This window comes from Ceratosolen solmsi, unplaced genomic scaffold, assembly GCF_000503995.2.
Source record: "Ceratosolen solmsi marchali unplaced genomic scaffold, CerSol_1.0 scaffold14, whole genome shotgun sequence".
Taxonomy (NCBI): domain Eukaryota; kingdom Metazoa; phylum Arthropoda; class Insecta; order Hymenoptera; family Agaonidae; genus Ceratosolen; species Ceratosolen solmsi.
This window is the reverse complement of record NW_011948420.1, coordinates 3,887,425-3,909,514: the sequence shown is the minus strand read 5'-3', so window position 1 is coordinate 3,909,514 and position 22,090 is coordinate 3,887,425. Positions and strand designations below refer to the sequence as shown.

The 22,090-nt window shown below is 37.2% G+C and overlaps 1 protein-coding gene across 3 annotated transcripts in view; it reads left to right on the top strand.

Moving 5' to 3' along the window:
- Positions 1 to 22,090, top strand: part of hth (Meis homeobox homothorax) — a 517,031-nt gene that overhangs the window by 4,447 nt on the left and 490,494 nt on the right. For all 3 annotated transcript variants that reach the window (XM_011498002.1, XM_011498003.1, XM_011498001.1), the window contains exons 2-3: positions 6,228 to 6,472; positions 14,376 to 14,517. In XM_011498002.1, coding sequence (XP_011496304.1) covers positions 6,228 to 6,472; positions 14,376 to 14,517 — 387 coding nt within the window. The remainder of the gene's footprint in view (positions 1 to 6,227; positions 6,473 to 14,375; positions 14,518 to 22,090) is intronic.

Genomic DNA, 22,090 nt, shown 5'->3' with positions numbered 1-22,090 from the left:
ATTTCAAAGCTATGAACCAATACATTTTAGAAAATGTTTATTACTATATAATAATTGAATTTGGAAAGAAGTTTCGAGCATCCGAACGAATAGTGAAACTGCGTCTTATACGTCATTTGTACTAAAGTCTTAAATTTGTATAATACATTGTCATTGATTGAATAAGCTAAGAGCCACATTGAATGTCCGCTACATGTTCCTCGTTCCTAACCTACAAATTTGACAAAAATACTATGATCCAGGCTTTCCGCATGGTATTACAAATCATCATCGCTCGAAATGTCCCGCAATATGCCACAATGCCCCACAATGCACCACAATGCACCACAATGCACAGCAATGCCCGTACTTATGCAAAATTCATTCGAAGCGTGCATCAACATCGATAAAGGTAAAATTGACCGTTGCTTCTCAACATATTCGATATTCGCTTTCCAGCATCTCAATTCCATTTCAAATCCTTTTCTCGGTTTCACGTCGCATCTTATTTTCATGCGTACACGCGCGGCCGTTTGACCTTTCAATCCGACATTTCTCCAATGACGCGCCTCTTTTATTCTCCTCGGTCTTGCCGACACAATCAGCCGACAGAATGTCCGGCTATCCTTGCTCGACCCTTCCCTCCCCATACTTTTCAAGACCATCTACCGGTACCACGGACCGTCGCATCGACGAGGCACTCTACAAGGTCGACGATCTCCTTAGCCAGGATAGTCCCTTTTCTTCCAGCTGCTTATTTACTATTTTCGTGTATCTCTGCAACTCGCGCATCCACAAATAGGGGGCCACCTTCTCGCATTCTCGACGCATGATTTTTTCGAAATTATACATGTGCTACTTACTACTTGCCTTTCCATTGGCAAACACCGTGTATTTGCATTTTTCACGAGAGGGAGATTATTCAACAGCATTCCAATAAATCCGACAAATAATAAAACAAATAAATATTAAGTATCTGGCAACACACGAATTTTGAATAATTTTATTGTATTATCGTTCTTACAACCAAATCATCACTGGAATTCAAATTCTTCATTGTATGCTTATTAGAAAGTAATATACGAATATTATTAGGCTTTATCGTTTTCTTCAGTTGTATTAAATATGGGCGCATTACTTTTACACTGATAAGCAATGTATTCAATTTTGTCAACGTCTACAAAATATTTGATAAGATTACAAAAATTGTATTTTCACTAAAATAATGATATATTTATTTCGTACAATGTTTTAATTATTTTAACTGATAATACCGTCCTAATATTGTTTAGATTCTGAATCGTTTAAACTTAGTATGTTATTTAATGCAAACAAAATGCAGAATTTCATTACTTTCGATACTTTTTTTATCTAACAAAGATTTTATTTACTTTTTAATCGGGCTTATTAATTATTAAATATAATTTAATAAGCATTGTTAATGTGCTAAAATTATTTTCAATTTATTTAGCCGCTTAATGTATTTTAATCTTGTCATTTTATTAATCATCGCATTAAAATATTGATAATGCGACAAAGGACTGTTTTTTTTTATTTATTAAAATAGAATGGATTGATAAAGTAAATTTTTTTATGAAATATATAAATATAAAGTAATTGGAGTAATCTGAAATTCATTACGCCATAAACATTACATCATAATAATATAAATTGTATCCACGAAATTTTATTAATTATTAAATATTATATTATAAACTCAATATATTAAGTTATTTATTAATAATTATTGATTTGTTAATTTATTTTAATATACAAATTGAATATTTGAATACTTTAATTGTTCGGTCACCACGTTATTTAAATTATTTTATAAACTGCTTAATACTTAAAAAAATAAAAGAATTTAATATGCTGTTAAAAACAAAAAAATTGAAAAAATAGTAACATAGATTCTAAAATATTAAAAGCATTAAAATTGATATTTCAAAACTTGTGATGCATGAAAAAATCATCTATTTATTGTATTTGAAGTGTATTGAATACTTTTTTTCCTCTCCTGTTTAACTATTATAATGAATTCAGACGATCTTTATAGATAAAATATTTTATAAATATTTACTTATGTGTCAATTATCAAACACCCGTAAACAAGATTGCGGAAGGAAGGTACATTTTGTTTTAAAAAATCAAAAACTTTAAACAAAGCAATAACGGTTTGATGATTTTTTAGAAGACTAAACAAACTATTCAACATAATCTTGAAAGACTTATTTGTTATCAGAAAATGTATTCTCAATTTAATGGTCGAGTAAACTTTATACAACTGAAATATTATTTTAAACAAGTGTTCGCATTTGCCTAAATTCGATATTACTTACACTCTGAATAAACAACGTGATCTCATTCAGATTTTTCACAATGAAAACTCCACATGCCTTTGAATGTCTTATTTTGATAAACACGCTTCGATTTGAAAAAAATGAAAAGCAGTGAAATCTACATAACAATAAACCAGTATTTATTATGAACATACTAATTTACATATGAGAAATCTGTAAATGTATCCAAAATCAAATGTAACGTATATATAAAATCTTATATTAGATTTCAGTTATTATATTAATGGCTAAAAAATGAGTTGGAGGGGGGGGGCAGTTAAAACTTGATAGTCGTGTAAAAGTTATTTTGTAGCAATGGATTTCAATCTTTTTTTCTAAATATATACATAATTTTTAAGCATACCATGTCATATACCCAATCAATTACATTTTTACCGCATTGTTCCAACAACCATTGATGCGATTGTATCATCGCTATATGAGTTTCTTCTTGCAACAACTCGCTTAACTAATTGATATTTTTATGATGATTATAATTTTCGATAATATTAACGAAAAATAATATGTGCCCTATAAATATCCATTTTATAATAATGATTTCAATCATTTATATCAACTTCTAAGTTTTCTCCGTAAATGGCTGCCATCACACACACGCATGTACTGAGAAAGAGAAAGACGTCGAACGTGTTTTATTGCACCGATAAGTCCACCAGCGACTTTTTTCACAACAATTTTCTAACTAATATAAGTAGACATTGTATGTCAGAATAAGTGACTCGGTGCATCCGTTCTATAATTTTCCTTCCAATTTCTTATTCTTTATACATATATGCTTATTTATTTATTTTATTTTGTTCTCGTGACACGAATTTTCACGATATTGCAGACAACATACGAGCGAATAAACCGCTTTTCCGACCCTTCTGACGACTACGTAGATCCGGTGATCTATCGTACCGAATACACTTTCGCTCGTACGGCAAGCAAGGTTAACAGTTACTTCGTTTTATAACGATAAATCGTGATTGCCGATTCCGAAGCTTACAAATTAGCCATGGCGAGGCTCATCACTGTAATTAGCGATTGTAAATAGTACTCGCGTACTTCTCGCTTTGTCCCGAGATCATTCCTTCGAGATGGGTGATATCTTCATATACGCGAGCTCTCATCTATTCGACGGTGATTCATTATACTCGTCTGTGTGTGGTGTGCGTGCGCGTGCGCGCGTTACATCGTGCAGCTTTTTCAGCCATGTTTGTTATACATTCGCGAAAGAAAGAAGTGCGGAGATCGATCGATCTTGCCGGCCCTGCTGCACGACTACACGCCGATATAAATGCATCGATGGGCAGTAGATGTGTTCATCAACATCCTTGGAACGCTACCGACACCAATAAACCGACCGCTACCACTACAATCGCCAGATGTACTTTGTACCAGAAACGTCTGGATAGAAGTTGTATGTTTCTGTCGTAGAGAGGCTCCAAATATTTTTCTGGCATTGGTTGCTTAATGAGTTGCTCTGAATCCTTTATAGTAGGCTCGTTCGTACTGAGGGAAGAGGGCATAATAGATGAATTCGTATACCGAATTTTTGCATCCGTCTACCTGCGAGAATCTATGATCTCTAGACTTTCGATTGAAACTATATTATTTATCGAAGAATATTAATTAAAAGCATAATCCAAATTTTTATCCAGTTACGCTCATTTTGTAATTTATTAACTTTTCCAAATAACATTCACTTACAATATCTATAAATGCAAAAAAAGGTTACATTTTTATTTAATTTTTAATTAATTAATAATACAAAATCACATAACCACAAGTGGAAAGATTATTACAGGTCACATAATCCGTATCACATAAATATAATCACATTTATTTGAACAATACATAAAGTATAGCTTGTTTAAAAAATTAAATTATAGTTTATCAATGTTTAAAAATCACTTGTTAATCGACAATTTTAATTTAATTTCCAATGTAATGATAACGGTGTAAAAAATTAAATGTTTTTGTTGTAAAAGTTTTCTGCGATACGTAAAGCTTTAATGTACTTTCTTTTAATTGTATAAATTGTATTAGCGCGAAAAAAAGAAATATGTAGTACATACTAAATGGTATTCTAAAATATTGCTGTACATATTATCGCGTTTTCATGTTCATGCAATATATGTTGCATGTATTCTATAACTACTATAGATAGTTACGGTAAAGCAACGAATAGTCTTATCACGTGCATTGTTTTTGTAACAATTATCGACTAAAAGTACATGTGTATGTATATACAGGTTCTTCTTCGTTTTGTATGATATTAATAACATGCATGGCTCTGGATTCAACCAGTAATTGAAAATGACAGTATATTCGAATGTGCATCACAGATCAGAATTTATAAATTTTTTGAGACACGTAATATAAAGAATCGTCTCTAATTTTATGTTATTCATATTAACGGTATTCGCTTCAGAAAACTTTGTAAAAAATATCAACGCAGATCCCGTTCTCAATTTCCTTTGAATTAGCAATAATTACAAAATGCTTACAATTTCACTTTACTTATCATTATATGTGTATATATATATATATATAATTGATTCTGTGCATAACAGTCACGTGAAATAATAGCGTTCGAAAAGCTAAAAGCGTAATGCACTTTTCAACCAAAATTAAACTTGTGTATTACACTTACAAGTATTAAGCTTGTATTATTTTAATTTTTGAAATGCAATTCAATCAAACTTTTAAATCACTAGTCATGAAATGGTAATGGCACATTGAAATTACTAATTTAAAAGAGATTTTGCTGTGTCACATGGATTGCAACTTAATTAAGTATCATGTTTGACTTCCTAAGTGATTTAGTAATTATAAATCTTAGTAGCTATGAACATGTTATTTTTCAGTCTGTTTACTCAATAGTTATTTAAGATGTTAATCGCTGCACAAAATTCAAAATAATTTTTTTAATTTCACCGGCAATTAAATTCTCATGACTTAGTAAGATAATCATCAATGAGTTTGAAAATTACATTTTTTAAATATAATCATCCAATATTCAAAATGAGTTGTGCGATATTTCAATTACTGTTTTATCTAAGAAGATTTCAATGGATTACGAAGAATTGCTGTCAAAATAATACAAATGCAAATCGAATGTAATTAATCCGGAAAATAAATAAGTACACGTTCCCTCGAAATTGTACGTATTGCCATTATCAATGTCCCGATTAAGCGCGGCGCTCACAAATACTAAAGGTGCATCAAACTCAAAATACTAAAGGTACATCACGTACAACGACAATAATCCGGAAGTTTGAGCTAAACTCGACGTCTGACGTATCGCTCGAGAGAAAAGGTGTGCGCCGGCGCGTACGTCCTGTCTGGACGACATAAACTTGAACTCGGCAATAACAACGATATTGACTGGGTGCAGCAGCGTGCCCATCGCCGTCGTGCCGCACATTGCATTCTAGATCACGTGGTGACTCTCGCTCGGTGTCATTAGCATCGCCAGCTGCGATCGACGTCTACTTCTCCCACCCTACCCCAAGTTCCACAATGGCCAATATTTCTATTGGAAGTTAGGTCAGGCGCTTCAAAATCACCCTTCACCCGATTTCTAAATCCGAAATTCCGTGAGCTCTCATTTTTCATCGCTGTACAAAATTTCGCCGAATCGCTCCTTAATCGACTCGTAAATTCTAACTAATAATTAAGCACGTATATAGCATAGCATTACGTCGTATTTTAACTGTCAAATTTATCGCAACTTCAAAACTTTCGATAAATATAATTAATTTGTAGCTTCTGTTGTAAAGACGAAGAGGCTCAAAATTCTCATCCCAAAAGCTGCCGAAAGCCGATTACCTAAGGGTAGCGGCATCGAAGATAAAAATCCATGTCTCGTAATTAATTGTAACGCTTGTATTGACATTTCAGTACGAGGACGGCGGGCTACACGGGGGTTACCTCGAGGGTGGCGGCGGCGCGGGCCTCTACGATCCACATGGGAGTGCCCGCAGCGTCCCGGGCCTCCACCACAGTCCGCACTTGGGCACCATGGGCCCGGGTCACCCCCAGTATCCGCCGCCCCCGCCCCAGCCGCCCCACGTACTCGCGGCAGCGGCTGCAGCAGCGGCCGTACCCGAGGCCCATGTTAAGCGCGACAAAGACGCCATTTATGGGTGAGTTTGCATTATTATTATCTTGAATTGGCTGATCAGTGCGAAGCTAGCGACTGCAGTTTCTCGTTTAATGTAATTTCAAATGAATTAACGACCACAAGAACTCAAAGTCGTTATATTAAACGTTTTCAAATTATAGCTCTCGACACATTTTTTTTTATCGTCGGTAATAAATATATTTCTCTTTTTCGCTTGGAAATGCTGTTTTGAGTTAATTGGTTACTACAAATCAATCGCTAGCTTCCATTACAATGTTTACAAGATCGGTCGCTAGAATAATTCGTAATGCCGTTGTGGTTGTGCTTGTCATTTTTATAGGCTATAAAATTCTTTGTATTTTTTTGTTCTTTTTTATTTATTTATTTTTTATTATTTGTTTCTTTAAATTATTTTTTTTCGTACAAGATCAAACTAAATGACTTGGTTCGTACTAAATTATTTTAGACGTTTCTTTAGCGGCAAGATAGCTGAGTATATATATATATATATATATATATACATAGGCAGCTATCTTGCCACATTCATCAAATTAAATTTCACAAAATTATTTGTGGAGCGTATTTTTAATAGCGGTTTTAGTTGACAAACTTAACGTGAATGTCGACCTTTTTATATAAACAATACTTGGAGATGGTATTTAATGATCATAGATAATAGTCCTGATTCTATTGGAAATTTGAAATGGTTACTAAATCTTAAGAAAATAGCAGTTCCATTGTCGGGAATATTTACATCTAATCTAAACATCTTGGAGGTGCGTACGGTGAAATTAATAAACAAATTGGTATTATTATGCGTTTGAACGGAAGGAAGTCGAGTACTATGACATAGACGATTTTACAATATTTCCAAGTTCAGCAGCAGCAACATCATCATCATCATCATCAGCAGCAGCAGCAGCAGCAGCAGCAGCAGCAGCAGCCTTACGAATAAAAAAGGCCAAAGAAATGATCTAATTACAGACAAGCATTTTGCAAGAGATTTCAATTTCGCGGGGCACGCACGCGGCCTTTGAGTTTCTCGCTCGCGCCAAATGTCCATGAATGGGGGCTTTTAGGTGTGCGCCGGGGAGTCGAGAAGCGCGTGGCCGCTCGCACTGGCCCCGGTCGTCTCCTCGGTGATTTATCGTTGCGCGAGAGATGCCTCGATTTCTGGCATCCTTGGCACACGGGGGCTCATTATTTCGCGGCCAACCCTGTAATTTGTCCACTCGTCGTGTGGCCGGGCGGGGACTCGTACTTTCCTGGAACGCCCGGATTATTTAGGTGGCCTCCCCCTGTTTACCTCTTGCTAGCGAGCTACGCCACTATCTATCTTATACCCGTTGCCGCTGCTTCTCTTTGCTGCCGATAATTGCCTATGCAAGCGTTCTAGACGTTTTCCTAGTGATTTCGAATTTAATTTTATTTATTATTTTTTGTTCTCGAGGGTCGTCGACGTTTTACGACGAAACGGAAGCTTTTATAATTTTATTGAATTTTTTCTTATAGTATAGGAGATTGCGCGTATGAGATTTACCTTTCGGATATAACGTGTGTTATGCAGTCAAAGTTAGTTCTGAATTCTTGTCTAAATTGACTTGATTAAAAATTTTATTGACATTGTGAAATAACAGTGGTTGAAAATATTCAAATAAAATGTGTATGCCTGATTATATGTTACTTTATGGGAATAACATTTTCCATAATTAAAGGATGGATCAATGAACTCAGCCTAATTTAATATTATCATCCTTAATTCTTATTCATAGATATTATATCGATAATGTAATGATAGCTTAATAATACAACAAAAGAAGAATCACTCTAATCAGAAATAAAAACAGATTAAACAAAATGCCCGTAATAATAATTAATGGATAGAGAAAATTATTCGTATGATCGGTAAACCGACAGATTAGCAAATCCTTCTATTGTAGTTGAATTCGCCTATGTAAAAGCAGCTTATAAATATTTTCAAAAATTTCTTCCATTATGTAAGATGCACTTTATTTTTAACGAAATAATCTTCGATTTATGCTTACTGAATCAATTCTTCAATTGTATTTTATCGAAAAACTGCATCTGTTATTCTGATATTCCCTACATTTCATTGCAAAGGATGAGATTTACGATCAAACTGCGGCGTCAGTTTGCTACGAAGCGCGAAGATCCACCAGCCATTTTACGTAAGAGAGCATGAGGACGATACGATGCGCATAAGACTTTTACGCAAGCAAACGAGGATTGCAAATCACTGTCAGTTGCTGAATAACGAAGTTACGGCTATCGTTATTATCGATGACGACGATGACGGTGGCGATGACGGCGACGACGACGATGGGGATATAAAAGATTAAAAATATAATCCTTACACAATCCTTGGGGAAAATAGATTTTTTCTATTTCGTTGTCTTCTGAAAAGAAATGTGCACAGTTGGCGTACACGCAGAGCTTAGTAAACACCCTCTTTGCCTTCTCGTACAAAAATCGACTAAAAGCAATTGCCCTACGATGTACGAGCAGCAGTACTGTATGTAATTAAATTAAATTTTTCGTTCGTTCGATCAATTGTCGAATGGCAAAAGTTGCCGATACAAATACGTGTTTTTAATTAAACATAAATTGCTAACCGATCGGCTGAAAATTTGAACTGCGTGCGCGCGAAACGCTGCCATAACTATCGAAATAAAATAAAAATTTGAGCAACTAACGAAGCAAATCCAAGCATACATGGAAATTGAGCTTTTCACTTACCCTTAGCGATAACACGCAATATCTACGCCCAAGCACATTCTTTCTAAAGATAAAACCCGATTCTAAAAACTGATAGGGATTCACATTGGTACGAATTAACATGACTACTATGACCGTTCATCGGCTAATTACAGTTGATAATGCTAAAATTTAACTCATTCATTACCATTTGTTTCTCCCATCTGCCGCATTGGATCAATCAATATATGCTATATTGATCGCACTTTAGCCTACACAATGCAATAACCAACCATTCCAAAGTCTCTTTTTAACACATTTAAGAAAGAAAATTGTAAATTTTTCATTGATCTTAAGAAAATGAAGAGAACTTGATTTTAAATTTATTTCTTCATAGAATCAATTAACCTGATGATATCTTGTAGTTTTACATGCAATTGCCTTGCATTAAGAAAATAAACTATCCTACTATCATAAGCTCATCAAGATTTTTATTATTATCCTAAGATTTTGCAATAAAATGCGCATCGATGAGAAATGTGTCACTATCCCCTGATGAATCAACAACAATAAATGGATGTTTGAAAATTGATGATAAGTATTTTAAAGTCAATATATTTTCTAAAAGAACTGTTGTGATTTATACGAGATGCTTAAATGCCAAGTTTAAAGTGGCCTCTACTCTTAAATAAACACACCGTGACAACTGACAATCTCTTCGACACAACCGCACCGCATATGAATGATTAGAAACATGCGTTGGGCTTCGATCGCAGAGAAAAAATGTTACGAGCGCTTACACAAGCAGGAAATAAAACGAGTGGCGGCGCCGATGGGCAACGCGAACCGCAAAACCGCAGATATACCGAACAATGTTGAGCAAGGCAATCGTATATCATATCATTACTGCAGAGCAACGAAGCTCGTTATTGCCGACGCATAAGTCTTTCACCAGTCATTTGTCAACATTTAAACCGACCTTGTCCTGATAGAAGTGCAATAGAAGAATACACCCGCAATATCTCAAGCCGAAGATCGCGTGTACGATGAATCTCCTCGCTTTATTAATTTTCGTGCTAATCAATAACACTCAAAATTAAAGATATAGCTGACATGGATTTAAACCGAGGATCATCGAAACGGCATTGAAAGGAATGAAAAGAACCAGACAGGCAGAACGAAAGAGGCGAGTGAGATAGAGAGAGAGAGAGAGAGAGAGAGAGAGAGAGAGAGAGAGAGAGAGGAAACAGATGCGTAACCTTCTCAAATTTCTGGTTTTTGATTGTTCGGACAGTGACTTTTAACGAAGAGAATTGTTTTTCACCTAAACGTATATTTTGTCTCTTTTTTGCCTGCTATTTTTTCTCTTTATTTTATACCTTTTTGAAAATTAATTTTTCAAGTACAAATGAGAAAGTCGGTCGTTTGATTATTGAATGTCAGGTATCGTAAAACGGCATGTGTTCTCATTAACAAGGTATTATCGATATTTTCTTCCAGTTATTTTTGCAATAAAATGGAATGATGTAATAAAAACATTTATATCGATTGATTTCTTGATTGGATTGCGACGGATGATTTTATGACTTAGTATTCAGCACTTGAACCTCGAACTTGTTAAATCATATTATAAAATAAGGTAGTGTTAAAATCAACAGCTATGTGAGAAATACGTTTACACGTTATTTAGCTTTTGTGAAATGTATTCATTTTTTCATTGGCATCTAAATATCCGACATTAAATTATGAAAATTAAAATCATTACTAAAGTTATTTTATAAACGCGAGTCGCAAATAACGCAATTGTTTATATTTTTACTACCTGCGTGTAAATTAATTTGTCAATTGTAAATTAAATCCATAAGCTATAAATCATTTAAAAGAGATTATTGTATTTGTTACTGATAACTGTCTGTATTTCCAAAAGTTATTGACATAAGATAACAGGATGCCATCAAAAGCAAGAAAATCGGTAAATAAAGAAAAATTTTTATCGTAATACAGTCATTATTTCTCCAAATTAAATATACGTATACAAATTTTTATGATTATTTCAATGAAATAGAAATTAAAAATTAAACGATCTAAAATGAAAAGACATTGTCAATCGAGTGAAGTAAACATGTGACTAGTAGTTGTCTCGTTAGATATGTCGATTGTTATCGAGAAATATTTAATACATTAGCTTCTGCCACAGGTAAGACCGTGCGTGAGACTCGGTCTGCTGCTCTAAAACAGTAGAAATGCAATGTTGAGCGCGAGAAAATCAACCCACTGTATAGAAGCTCGAAAACGGCAACGCGCAAAGAAGCGGCAGATCTAGAGAGAAGGGAAGAGCGAAAAAACGAGAGAGAAAGAGAAAAGTATCTTCTCTATGGTGTTCGAAATGAGGAATGAGTCTCAGGGTCCGAGGTGCCGCGCGCGCAGATGTAAAGAGAGCGAGAGGACCTTTTTTGCAGAATAAGAGCGGGAGAGTGGGAAACAGGGAGTAGGCGATATCCAATGCTGCAACTACGTCAATTTGTCGAAATTCGTTCCGAATCGTTTTATGTCCGCCACGCCGCGAGCCTCCACATCGCTACCATGCGCATACACTACAGAAAGAAGAAGAACAAGAAGAAGTATCTTCGCGTGGCATTTTAAACAGCAGCCGCCAGTGTTGGGAGGATAGTCTTCTCTTAGGTCCACCGATATGATGTGAACACCTTCGACCCCCGGCTCTGGCTACCGAACGAACTCATTCGACCTCATACCATAGCTCTCTCTCTCTCTCTCTCTCCCTCTCGCTCTCTATTCGTATCCTCGACTCATCCTTCTTCATCTTTGCTTGCGTGATGAGTCTTTCATACGCGAAGAGTGCTCTACACATGCGCCTGCTGTCCATGTATACGCAAACGCATGCACGCACGCACGCACGTGCACACGTACACATAGACGACCGACTCGTGCTGCAGCCTCGTCTTCAATCCAACTACCGAGACCTGCTCCGGTCCTCCCATCCAAATTTTTTACGAAAATTTATGTGCCCTATACACGATATGTTCTATATATCAGACATATACATTGTTTTAATACGAAGGTCGATTTTTTGTCTTGCCGTCTTCAAATTTCTTAGGGGTGAGCACAGAGCAATATGATTTATATACATATATTCGGTACCTGTTTCCTGTAATGTGCAAAAATCCATTATCCAAAAAAGCATATTTATTATATATATCATTTCAAAATAAACTTTAAATAATTTTGTGATTTATTCAGTTGTAAACTTTTTTAATATTTACATTAGTTAGTACTCTTCTCAATATCTAAGATAGTCTACCTAGTAATCTGAACAACTTTCTCTCTCTCTCTCTCTCTCTCTCTCTCTCTCTCTCTCTATCGATCTCTGTCTCAATCACTGAATATGAATTTATAGTTCATGTGAATATAAATAATATGCGTTTAATAACATAGTATCGAGAAATATTAACTGATTGAAAAACATTTGTACTGAGATTGAAATTCATTATGAAACAAACTTTTTGAAGGTTTTGTAATTTAATTAACTTTTAACGGGAATTTCTTGCAATTTTACGTAATCATAATATACTTATTATTCCAGTTTCTAATTTAATTAACTTTGAATTCATAAATTCAAACTTTTTAGTTATTCAAATGCAATAATAATTGCCCTGAAAAAACTCATTCATTAAATTATATAAGCATATATAACTATTATTCGTACCTTAAATATGCTATAAGATTATTTTAAAAATTAAAAATGAAATTTATGAAATAATTACAGTTATCGTCTATTTACATAAGCATTCTTTCCATTCAATTTAATAGCCATATTGATTTCACATTTAATTATAAAATTCTCATGAATAATATATTTAATTGATCATTAAATCACTGGCAATAATAACATCAAAATGACACATCAAAGCGCTAATTGTTGTACATTTGAATCAAATGGAGGATAAATAAATACTTAGCATTATATAAACGTTTGCCAAAGCTTTTGAAGATAAGTAAACTCATGTTCGATTGGGAGTTTATTTACACAGTTTGTTAATATAGATAAATATTTGAGAGGTGGTTCCGTTTTTGCCGCCATCTTAGTAAGCTAAGCGAGGAAATAGTTAATTTTAAATGAAGTTTGGCCTATCCACTAAAGAGACTTTCTGTGTTCGGAGTAAATCTTTGGGCCAGCGATAAAAATATCCAGTAAATGCGGGGCTCCGAAAATCGTGGGCATCGCAACGCGGAGGCTGGAGGTGGCGGCCGTCAGGTAGGTTGGGTTTGGGGGGCTGTCGGTCAGTGGCGGCGGTGACGGCAACTCCAAGCTCAACGACCTATCGGTGAGCCTCGGAACGAGCTGCTCGTGAACGACGGCAGCGGCGGCTGCGGCGTCGGCGGCACCACTTCGCGACCTGCCACCAGAAGAGGAATCCACTCGTTCTTCTGGTTCGCTTTCCGTTTCAACGCTTCACACCAAATTTAATTTCTTGCGACTTCTCCCGTTGTTTTCTTACCCTAATTGCGTACTCCTAAGCACTGGCTAAAAGTGGGGGCTGTTCTCAAAAGTACGGCCGGCGGGAAAAAAATCCGTCAACAGGCTGCTTAAAATGCAAATTTCGATGCGCGCTAGTTCACGGGAGGCAAAAAATTAATACGACCAAGCGAAGAAGTTCCCGGACACTCCCATCTATGTATATCACCACTACTTAAGTGTGCCTCTCTTTTACAATGGCATGCGTATGCGTATGCGCGTGTGCGTACGTTATAGGAGGGGGGGGGCCGGATCTTTATTGAATGAAACATAGATGATCTTGCTGCCTGTTTTATAATTTTTAGTGTCAGCATTGTTTGACGTAATGTTCTTCTTAAGATTTCGTACATCGCGAAATATAAAATAATTTATGAAGTTTTAAAACCTGTAATCGCATCTATGTGGTTGATCGACTGATGATCATCACGAGCAGAAAATGAAAAGGTAGGACTTAAAAAATGAATTTACATTATATTTTATGAGTTTATAAAAAGGTCAGACATATCAACCAGAGATACGCAAATAAATGGTCAAAATTAAAATGTATTCTACATTTACATTAATATCAATGCATATAAATATATATATATATATATATATATATATATATATATATATGGCTATTAAAAAATGTGATAATTAACGAAGGTATTATATAAGGTATTATATATTGCAGGCACCCCCTGTTTCCACTGCTTGCGCTAATCTTCGAGAAGTGTGAACTAGCGACATGCACACCACGTGAGCCCGGCGTCGCAGGTGGCGACGTCTGCTCATCCGAAAGTTTTAACGAGGACATCGCCGTCTTCTCGAAACAGGTGAGCATACCAAATCCTATTTAGCAGCCTCTTCCCTATATCTCGAATCCTTGCTCATTTTTTGCGACACCTTTGTGGTGTACGCGATCGCAGACTTGGAAGAGTCCTCAAGTATCAATTAGTCGTAGCAAGATTAAGCGCAGGTGACCAAAGGCGGTGGTTGCGTGCAGAAGCGTCACCGATATCTGCATAAAATATAATTATCGAACAATATGCTTGTATTCCAGCAATTGAAATACGAAGCGTATGAAGTCTCGTCTGTCCATGAAACTGTACGGCAACTTCTACAAGAGAGCAATATAAAATCAATAATGCGAATTGTTGCTGAGTAATTGCATTAAACAATGTGTGCTTACGCAAGTTGAGAGATGGAGAGATGAACGCGAGGGGCAAGTTATTATGGATCTGTTAACGCGAGAGGCAGCTTGGTTGCTTACTACAAGTCTGAAAACCATAAAAACGAATTTGTTTGCATCAAACGATTTAGAAATGGTTGCTCATCTTTTATTAATTTAATTGCTTTGGAATAGAAATATATGTTTTATCAAAATTAATTATATAGGAGGCTCTGCGTAAAAGATGAGCGGATATGTTGATTCGTGCCTCGTTACACACATAGTTTAGCAAATAACATCGTGAGCGATTTTAATTTAAATATAACATCTGAATTTTTAATAATTCATACGCTGCTCACTTATATTATATTATTGGCTTCTTGTCTATTGATCTTAAAATGAAATAAATTGTAAAACCATGGGTCCAATTTATCAAATGCATTCTCCACTGTGCTTATTTATAAATACCTTCCAATTAGCTAACAAACAATTTTTTTCTCATACGTGCACTTTCTTAAATCGCTGGGACTATTAAGTTAGACGCAAGACGATGATGCATCGACTGGTGCAATATGAAACTTGATTTAATACTGCGATTATAAATTATCAAAAATTTCAATTAGTCTCAAATTCTTGTGCTATTAATTTACAAATGTTTGTCGATGATTACAGACGATTTTCATTGCCAATACATAAAATAATATAACATTAATGAAAGAGAACAAGCGAGTGTCACGTAATTCTATGAATAACAATTGTAGCTTCACAGTCGCCGGTCGAGTTATATCTAACGTAGTTTAGCAAAGTTTCCAATGCACGTACAACTGTACACATGCTTGCGCATATTGAGCCGAAACGTGAAGAAAATGAAAATCGACATTTGGAGCACTTGCTTGGAAAGCCAAGTTTCGTCAACGTCATTAGCTAAATTAAAAATATAATTCGATTCGTAATCCGCAACGCCGAAGAAGTAACGTCTGTCCATTGGGATATACTTTAATTAAAAATCCCGGGAAATGAATTTCGCGCGAGATTTTCACGCGTATGAATTAGTGTGCAAAACGAGGCTTAATCCAAAGGAACGTCGAGATAAAAAGGACTCGAGCCAATGGGACATCGCTGTTTTGTAAGCGCTACTATTATTAAATCACAAATCTCGCTCGCTCCAGTGAAATAGACGTTGCAAAAGGCAGTGGAAGGTGGTTCGGTAGAGGAGAAGGAGGAGGAGGAGGAGGAGGAGGAGGAGGAGGAGGAGGAGGAGGAGGAGGCAGATACTCATCAAAAACCCCAGCCCGGCACATTCCCAGCCTCCTGTCATGCGTCGCCACACTAGCGGGGCCTGACTTTCGTGCAAGAATGCTTCGACGGCTCGCTTTTGGAATCCGACGTCGGCTGGAAGGACGCGGTAACCATCGTAACGCTTGTTAAAAGTCCCAAATCAATCTTTATCCTCTTGGGGTCTCGCTCTTACGAAATTAGAAAAAAGTACGTCTTTTTGCGGGTATAAAGTTTGGGCCGACTAGCGGCTCCCCCGCTTGAAACTGCAGCTCCGTCAAGCAAATTCGTGTCACTGATTATAATTGAGGTGCGAGGTCGACGGGAGAAGGCGGCAATGCCGGGATGCGGGTGGGCGTAAAATTAAAAGCGTACCCATACACAGGCTGGGCTTGGTTGAGCTTTATACGAATAAAATGGGACCGTAGGTACGAGAGCACTATGGTTGGGGAATGCGCGGTGCCGAGTAATCGTAGCTTCGCGAGAAATGACTTTTCAAAATCGCGCTCACTTCCCAGGATATTATGCTTGGGACCGCGCGCGTCAAGGAATAAGGGGGAGCCTATATCGTGGGCAAATTTCGTGGCATATCAATCGGCTTGGCCACGCGAGAGAGCAAAGAAATCCCGTGGAGAATGGAACATGGCGTCGTCGCTCGGGCCAGTGCTCAACGAGGCAGAAGACTCGCAGAGAGCGGCGTCAGGCCACCGGAGCTCACGTTTTTCGGGCCCCAATATTGAGCGACTCTACGACCGCGCTCGGAGGTTCCAAACCTTTATCCAAGGACACGAAGGTAATTCGAGCCACGTGGCCCCATGCCGCGCACAAAACGATCTGGCAGTCTTTTAAAAACGTTCCATTTCGTCGTCGTTGTCGCTCGACATCGCATTCTTTGCCGATTTATGTATACAAGAGTCCTAGGCTCGCATTTAACGCGCACGCGAAAATGTGGTCTTCATGCCTTTGCGGTACATGCGAGAGCAAAAACACTCGACGCGTTGAGTGAGAACGTCACTTCTCAGACGCCTTGCTAATCGATCATTTCCTTTTATTTTCCTCGGCGTTTTAGGTGATTGCATGTCGACTTGAATTTTCAGATCCTCGTATGCTACCATTTATAGTTATTATATGAATTGTAAAATTAAATCGGTCTTTTGTAAGCAGGCTTTTCTTTAAAAATAAAAAAACAAAAACAAAAAAAAAAAAAACAAAAAAAAATGCCTTTTCACAAGTACTTGTTTAGAAAGTACAGTCCAAACGTTTTCTGTGTTTAACGTCAATTTATATGCTACCTGTTACGAGTCAAATTCTAATCTTTGAAATTATTTCGCGTTGTTTATTGCGAGGGAATTCAAAATAAATCGAACGAGATACGCAGAGGTAAACTAATCTTGTTATTTTTCGTGTATTTTTTGTTTCGCGCAAGCGCAGGCGCAGACACAGACGCAGATGCAAGCGCACACGCGCCTAAATGGTCTTATATTATATTTAACCTGAAAAGGTAATAGTGTTAGTAAAGCACAATTTTTACGGCCAACCCGATGCGGCTGCTATGCAGGTTTTAGTAGAATTTTAAGAGGCAAAACGATAAAGTGTCCAGGTTTCCTCTGCTCGCCAGAATTGTGAAAGTCAGTCTTTGCAACAAGCTCTAGTTTACTTCTTTGCAAGATGAAAACTGTTCCTATAACTTGTAATATGCAGAGAAAGTTGAGAAACACGGGATATGAATATGTAAAATAAAAAAGACGAAATACACTTCGTAAAAAACTTACCGAATTTGCAGACATTCCTTTCCACCAATCTAGCAGTCACTTGCCAATGATTTTTATTTCCATTTTTCTTTTATAGCTAAATTTTTCGCCTTTTGTCGTCTGTTTTCGATTGATTAAGCATTAAGGTATTTCTTTGAAGGTAGAATGAACGAAAACGGCGAGAGAGAGAGAGAGAGAGAGAGAGAGAGAGAGAGAGAGAGAGGGAGCAAGAGGGGAGGGGAGGAATACATCTGTACGCAGTCATGTTGGTTGGTGATGTCAGTTGGTATTATCGCAAATTCGATAACGCAAAAGCACAAAACTGGAATAACCTTATATTCCTTTTGATTATTTCCTTGCGCTTGAATGTAAATCAAGCATTTCTACAGCTATATGCATTTATTCATTCGATACTATTTTACATTCATTCCCCCTTTAGCAAATTTTTTAGAGGTCGTATAATTTTTTGTTTTCAATTTATTTTAAGTTTTATGTAGAGAAGGAGAGAGGGAGGGAGAGAGAGAAATTTGTTGTCTAGAATTATATAGAATAGCAAGATGATTTATTATTTCGCATACGGAAAATGTAGCCAGCCAGGAACGAGCCAATGAATATTAACTCACTTCTCATGCAAAATATTTGATAGAGAACTACCTAAATACGTATTACGTTTCAATTAAATAAAAAGTAAATATTTGAGATAGCTGATGGCTTATCAGCCTTAACATACACACGTAAATGTATTCTTGAAAATTTACCGCGTTTTAACATATTTAACAACGAAATGACTTTCTTCAAACAACGAGGCTTAGAATACGACCTTGCATTTGGTGTTTATGAAAACTATATTATATTCATAATGTAATTTTAAAAAGGCTTAGAAAATTACGAAGGAGCATGTTGGACGTTTATTATGAAATATAAAAAATTTAGGTTAAGCTACACACGAACAACATTTGTGTAAATTTACACAATATCGCGATGATAACTTAATTACACACCGAGTGTCGGAATGACGACGGGGGCGGGGAGCGGGGAGGTGAATATAGGATACATAGATACATCAAACCGACCTATCAACTATTAATCGGGTACGAATTTTACACGTGTCGGTTAGTAATGCGGTCCTCCCCATTCTATTCTACCTCATCTGGCACATGTACGTGTGCTGTATGCATACACAATGGGCATAAAGAGCATCGTTTGCAAAATGATTGCAAGGTAGAATCAAGAGTGGCGCCCGCAAAATTCCGCGACTACCGTTCGGCGGTTCGAGTCTCTATCATATTGTAAACGATCGAGGCGACGGCAACGGCTACAGCGGTGCCTGAGCCTTGGAAAATTTATTCCGTTTCTTTCCATCTTGCTCTCTCTCTCTCTCTCTCTCTCTCTCTCTCTCTCTCATTTGTTGTTACAAGCCAAATATAATTATACACGGGATGCCATGTCATGAGAACGCGGCGGTAACACGGGTAGCAGTGCACGTATAGCGCCACGTTAAAGATAGCGATAAGAATTAAGCCTTCGAGCTTGGGAATCGGATAAGACGAGCCTATGCCTCTTACTGCTGCTTGTCCTCTCGCAAAAGTCGACGACAATGGCCCAGGCGCCGAAGACGCATTAAATATATTTTGCCATCGCCTGTAATTAAAATTCGCTTGATTGCGTGGTTAACTCCACCATATAGAAATCCACGCGATTATTTTCAAAAATTGTCGCTTAAATGTGTAATATCGAGTCTTACCGTAACCACATGACTCATCGAACATAAATCGAATGTTGCTTTTGGCTTGCTGTACATACATATATACTCATCAAAGACATATTGATAATAAACTACGTGAATACTTTACATTTGATAGAAAAACCTTGTATGGTCGGCGAAAATCAATAGAATCTAATAAAAAGATATTTTTATCATTTTAGAGCATTTATAGAATATTGTTCGGTCGATCGGATATCGCATTCGATTTTTAGTAAGCAAGTATGACAATATCATAACTCTATTTTTTCTTAACTAGCCTTAAGTCCTTATAATGTGTTAAAATAATTTGATAAACCACCTAATCGCGCATTTTATGGTCTATTCGGCTTAAATCGTCAAATAACGCGCCCAAGTTTTATTTAGAAAAGGCCATTGCTACGAGCATTAAGATGACAAATTTATTCTCCGAGTGGTCTTTTAAACGAAAATTACAATTTGCTGATTCTCGAATTAAATTCATTTATTATATCATTGTATCGAGTTATCGGCTTCATGCAAGTGTAAACAATAATTGTGTTTCTTAACATAAGTTTCATATCTGTACAAATAGCAAAAATTTTCAGTTTTGCAAAATACTGTGTACTTAATTATCGCATTAGTTGAATTATTATCAGACTCACGTTTGATATTATCGTCAATTTCAAGTGTATGGCAGTGTTTAATGTGCGCATAGGTAAGATAAGGCTCGACAGAACCGACCTGTTTTGTCATACACTCAATTGCTTTTTCTGCCGGATGTATAAAAAAACGTCTCTCTCTCTCTCTCTCTCTGTCTCTCTCTCTCTTTCTCTCTTTCTCTCTTTCTCTCTCCAGCACCAATCTTAATGTTATGTCATTGACGTGTCACTTCTTTTTATACTGTCTGTTTGAACATCTCAAAATAAAATCCCATCTTTTCGTCCTTCTTTTTTCACCTTGTACCTTGTGTATATTCCTTTAATAAAATCAGATTAGCTGCCTATATCGACATTGATGAAACTTAATTGTCTACTAATATAGAAGTGAATCCCTTTTAACTTATGACTCGTCGAATCTAAAATTCAATCTTATCTTGAATAAATAATTTTACTCGATTTTGCACGCGTTTGCGTATAATTAATGGCAAATTATCGCTTCGTGTAAAGCTAGGACGAGAGCATAACTATTTCGCGTCTTAATGCACCCACCATCAGCGTCAATTAACTTTCATGAACTGTTATGAACTCGCTTGAGCAGTAGAGGACTTTAATAAAACGACTCGACGTTCTTAACAGCGTTGCGGTGTTGTTTTTATTTCTGGACTACCGGAAGCGAACGCTCGCCGAAAAAGGGCCGCCCAAATCAAAAAGGGGCAGTCGAGTATTAGAATTTAGATAAGCAGGTGACAATCCTCTTGCGGACGTTTGAAAGGCGCTAAGCTCTCGGGTAGTGGAGATTGGGACCCCCGGCGCAACAAAGGGGGCCGCACGCTGCGCCTCTCCGCAGGATTATTCCACATTATTTTGCATTGTGTACGCCTGCATGACTGCGCATGCGTGAGCACACACATCGCCTCGATCTGTTCAGGGATGCGCATGTGCATTTCCAGCCGGTAACACAAAAAACGCACGCGCTCCCTAGTACAATGCCCCATCTCTTTTCTCCCCCTAACCTCCCCCACATGTATGAGCGCGCGCGCGCACACGCGCACGCAGCCATACACATTGTTGCCGATTTTTCTTTGATTTGGCAATTATCCGTGAAGCTCTTATGTAATACCCATACACCATATTTATAACGAATTAATAACCTAGAAAAAATGTGCATTAGATACAAGATAAGGAAGGCTCTTTTGTACAATCGAAATAAGTGCGTCAGCATGCGTAACAATAAACTAGGCCCAGACAATGCACAATTCTAATAAAGTGTACATACAACAATAAGCTGTACTTTTACATGCCGAGTGTGTTTAATTAGCGATACTGGAGTAGCACAGCCTCGCTTACTCAGCTTTTCGTTTAGAACAAATTCGCCTCACGAGGACTTTTCGCTCTCGGTGTGGCTCCTTGCGTGGTGGCCCGTTCCCAAGGTCCTAGCCGTTCATCCCGTAACCTCGCGATTCGTCAGCCTCCAATAGTCGGACCTCATCATCCCGAAGACCAAAAATCGATCGACCGTAGCACGCGATCTGCCAACCAGTTCTAAAGGGGGTCGTACAAGAGGGAGGGAGGAACCATGGCGCGCTTAGATACACGCGTCCCCACACCAACTGTTATCTACGTTGGGCGGGGACCGGTACGGCGCGATCGGCAAAAACGACTGCTCATTTCTATCCATTGTAAATTGATCTTTTCATCGGGTCAGCAGCATCGCCCTCCCCCCGCCGTCTCTATCTCTCTATCTCTCTTATTACCTCTCGTGCACTCGGTTGCCTGGGCACGAAGCCGGGATAAGGCAGGCGACTGCTACACGACAACACGCACGTGGTG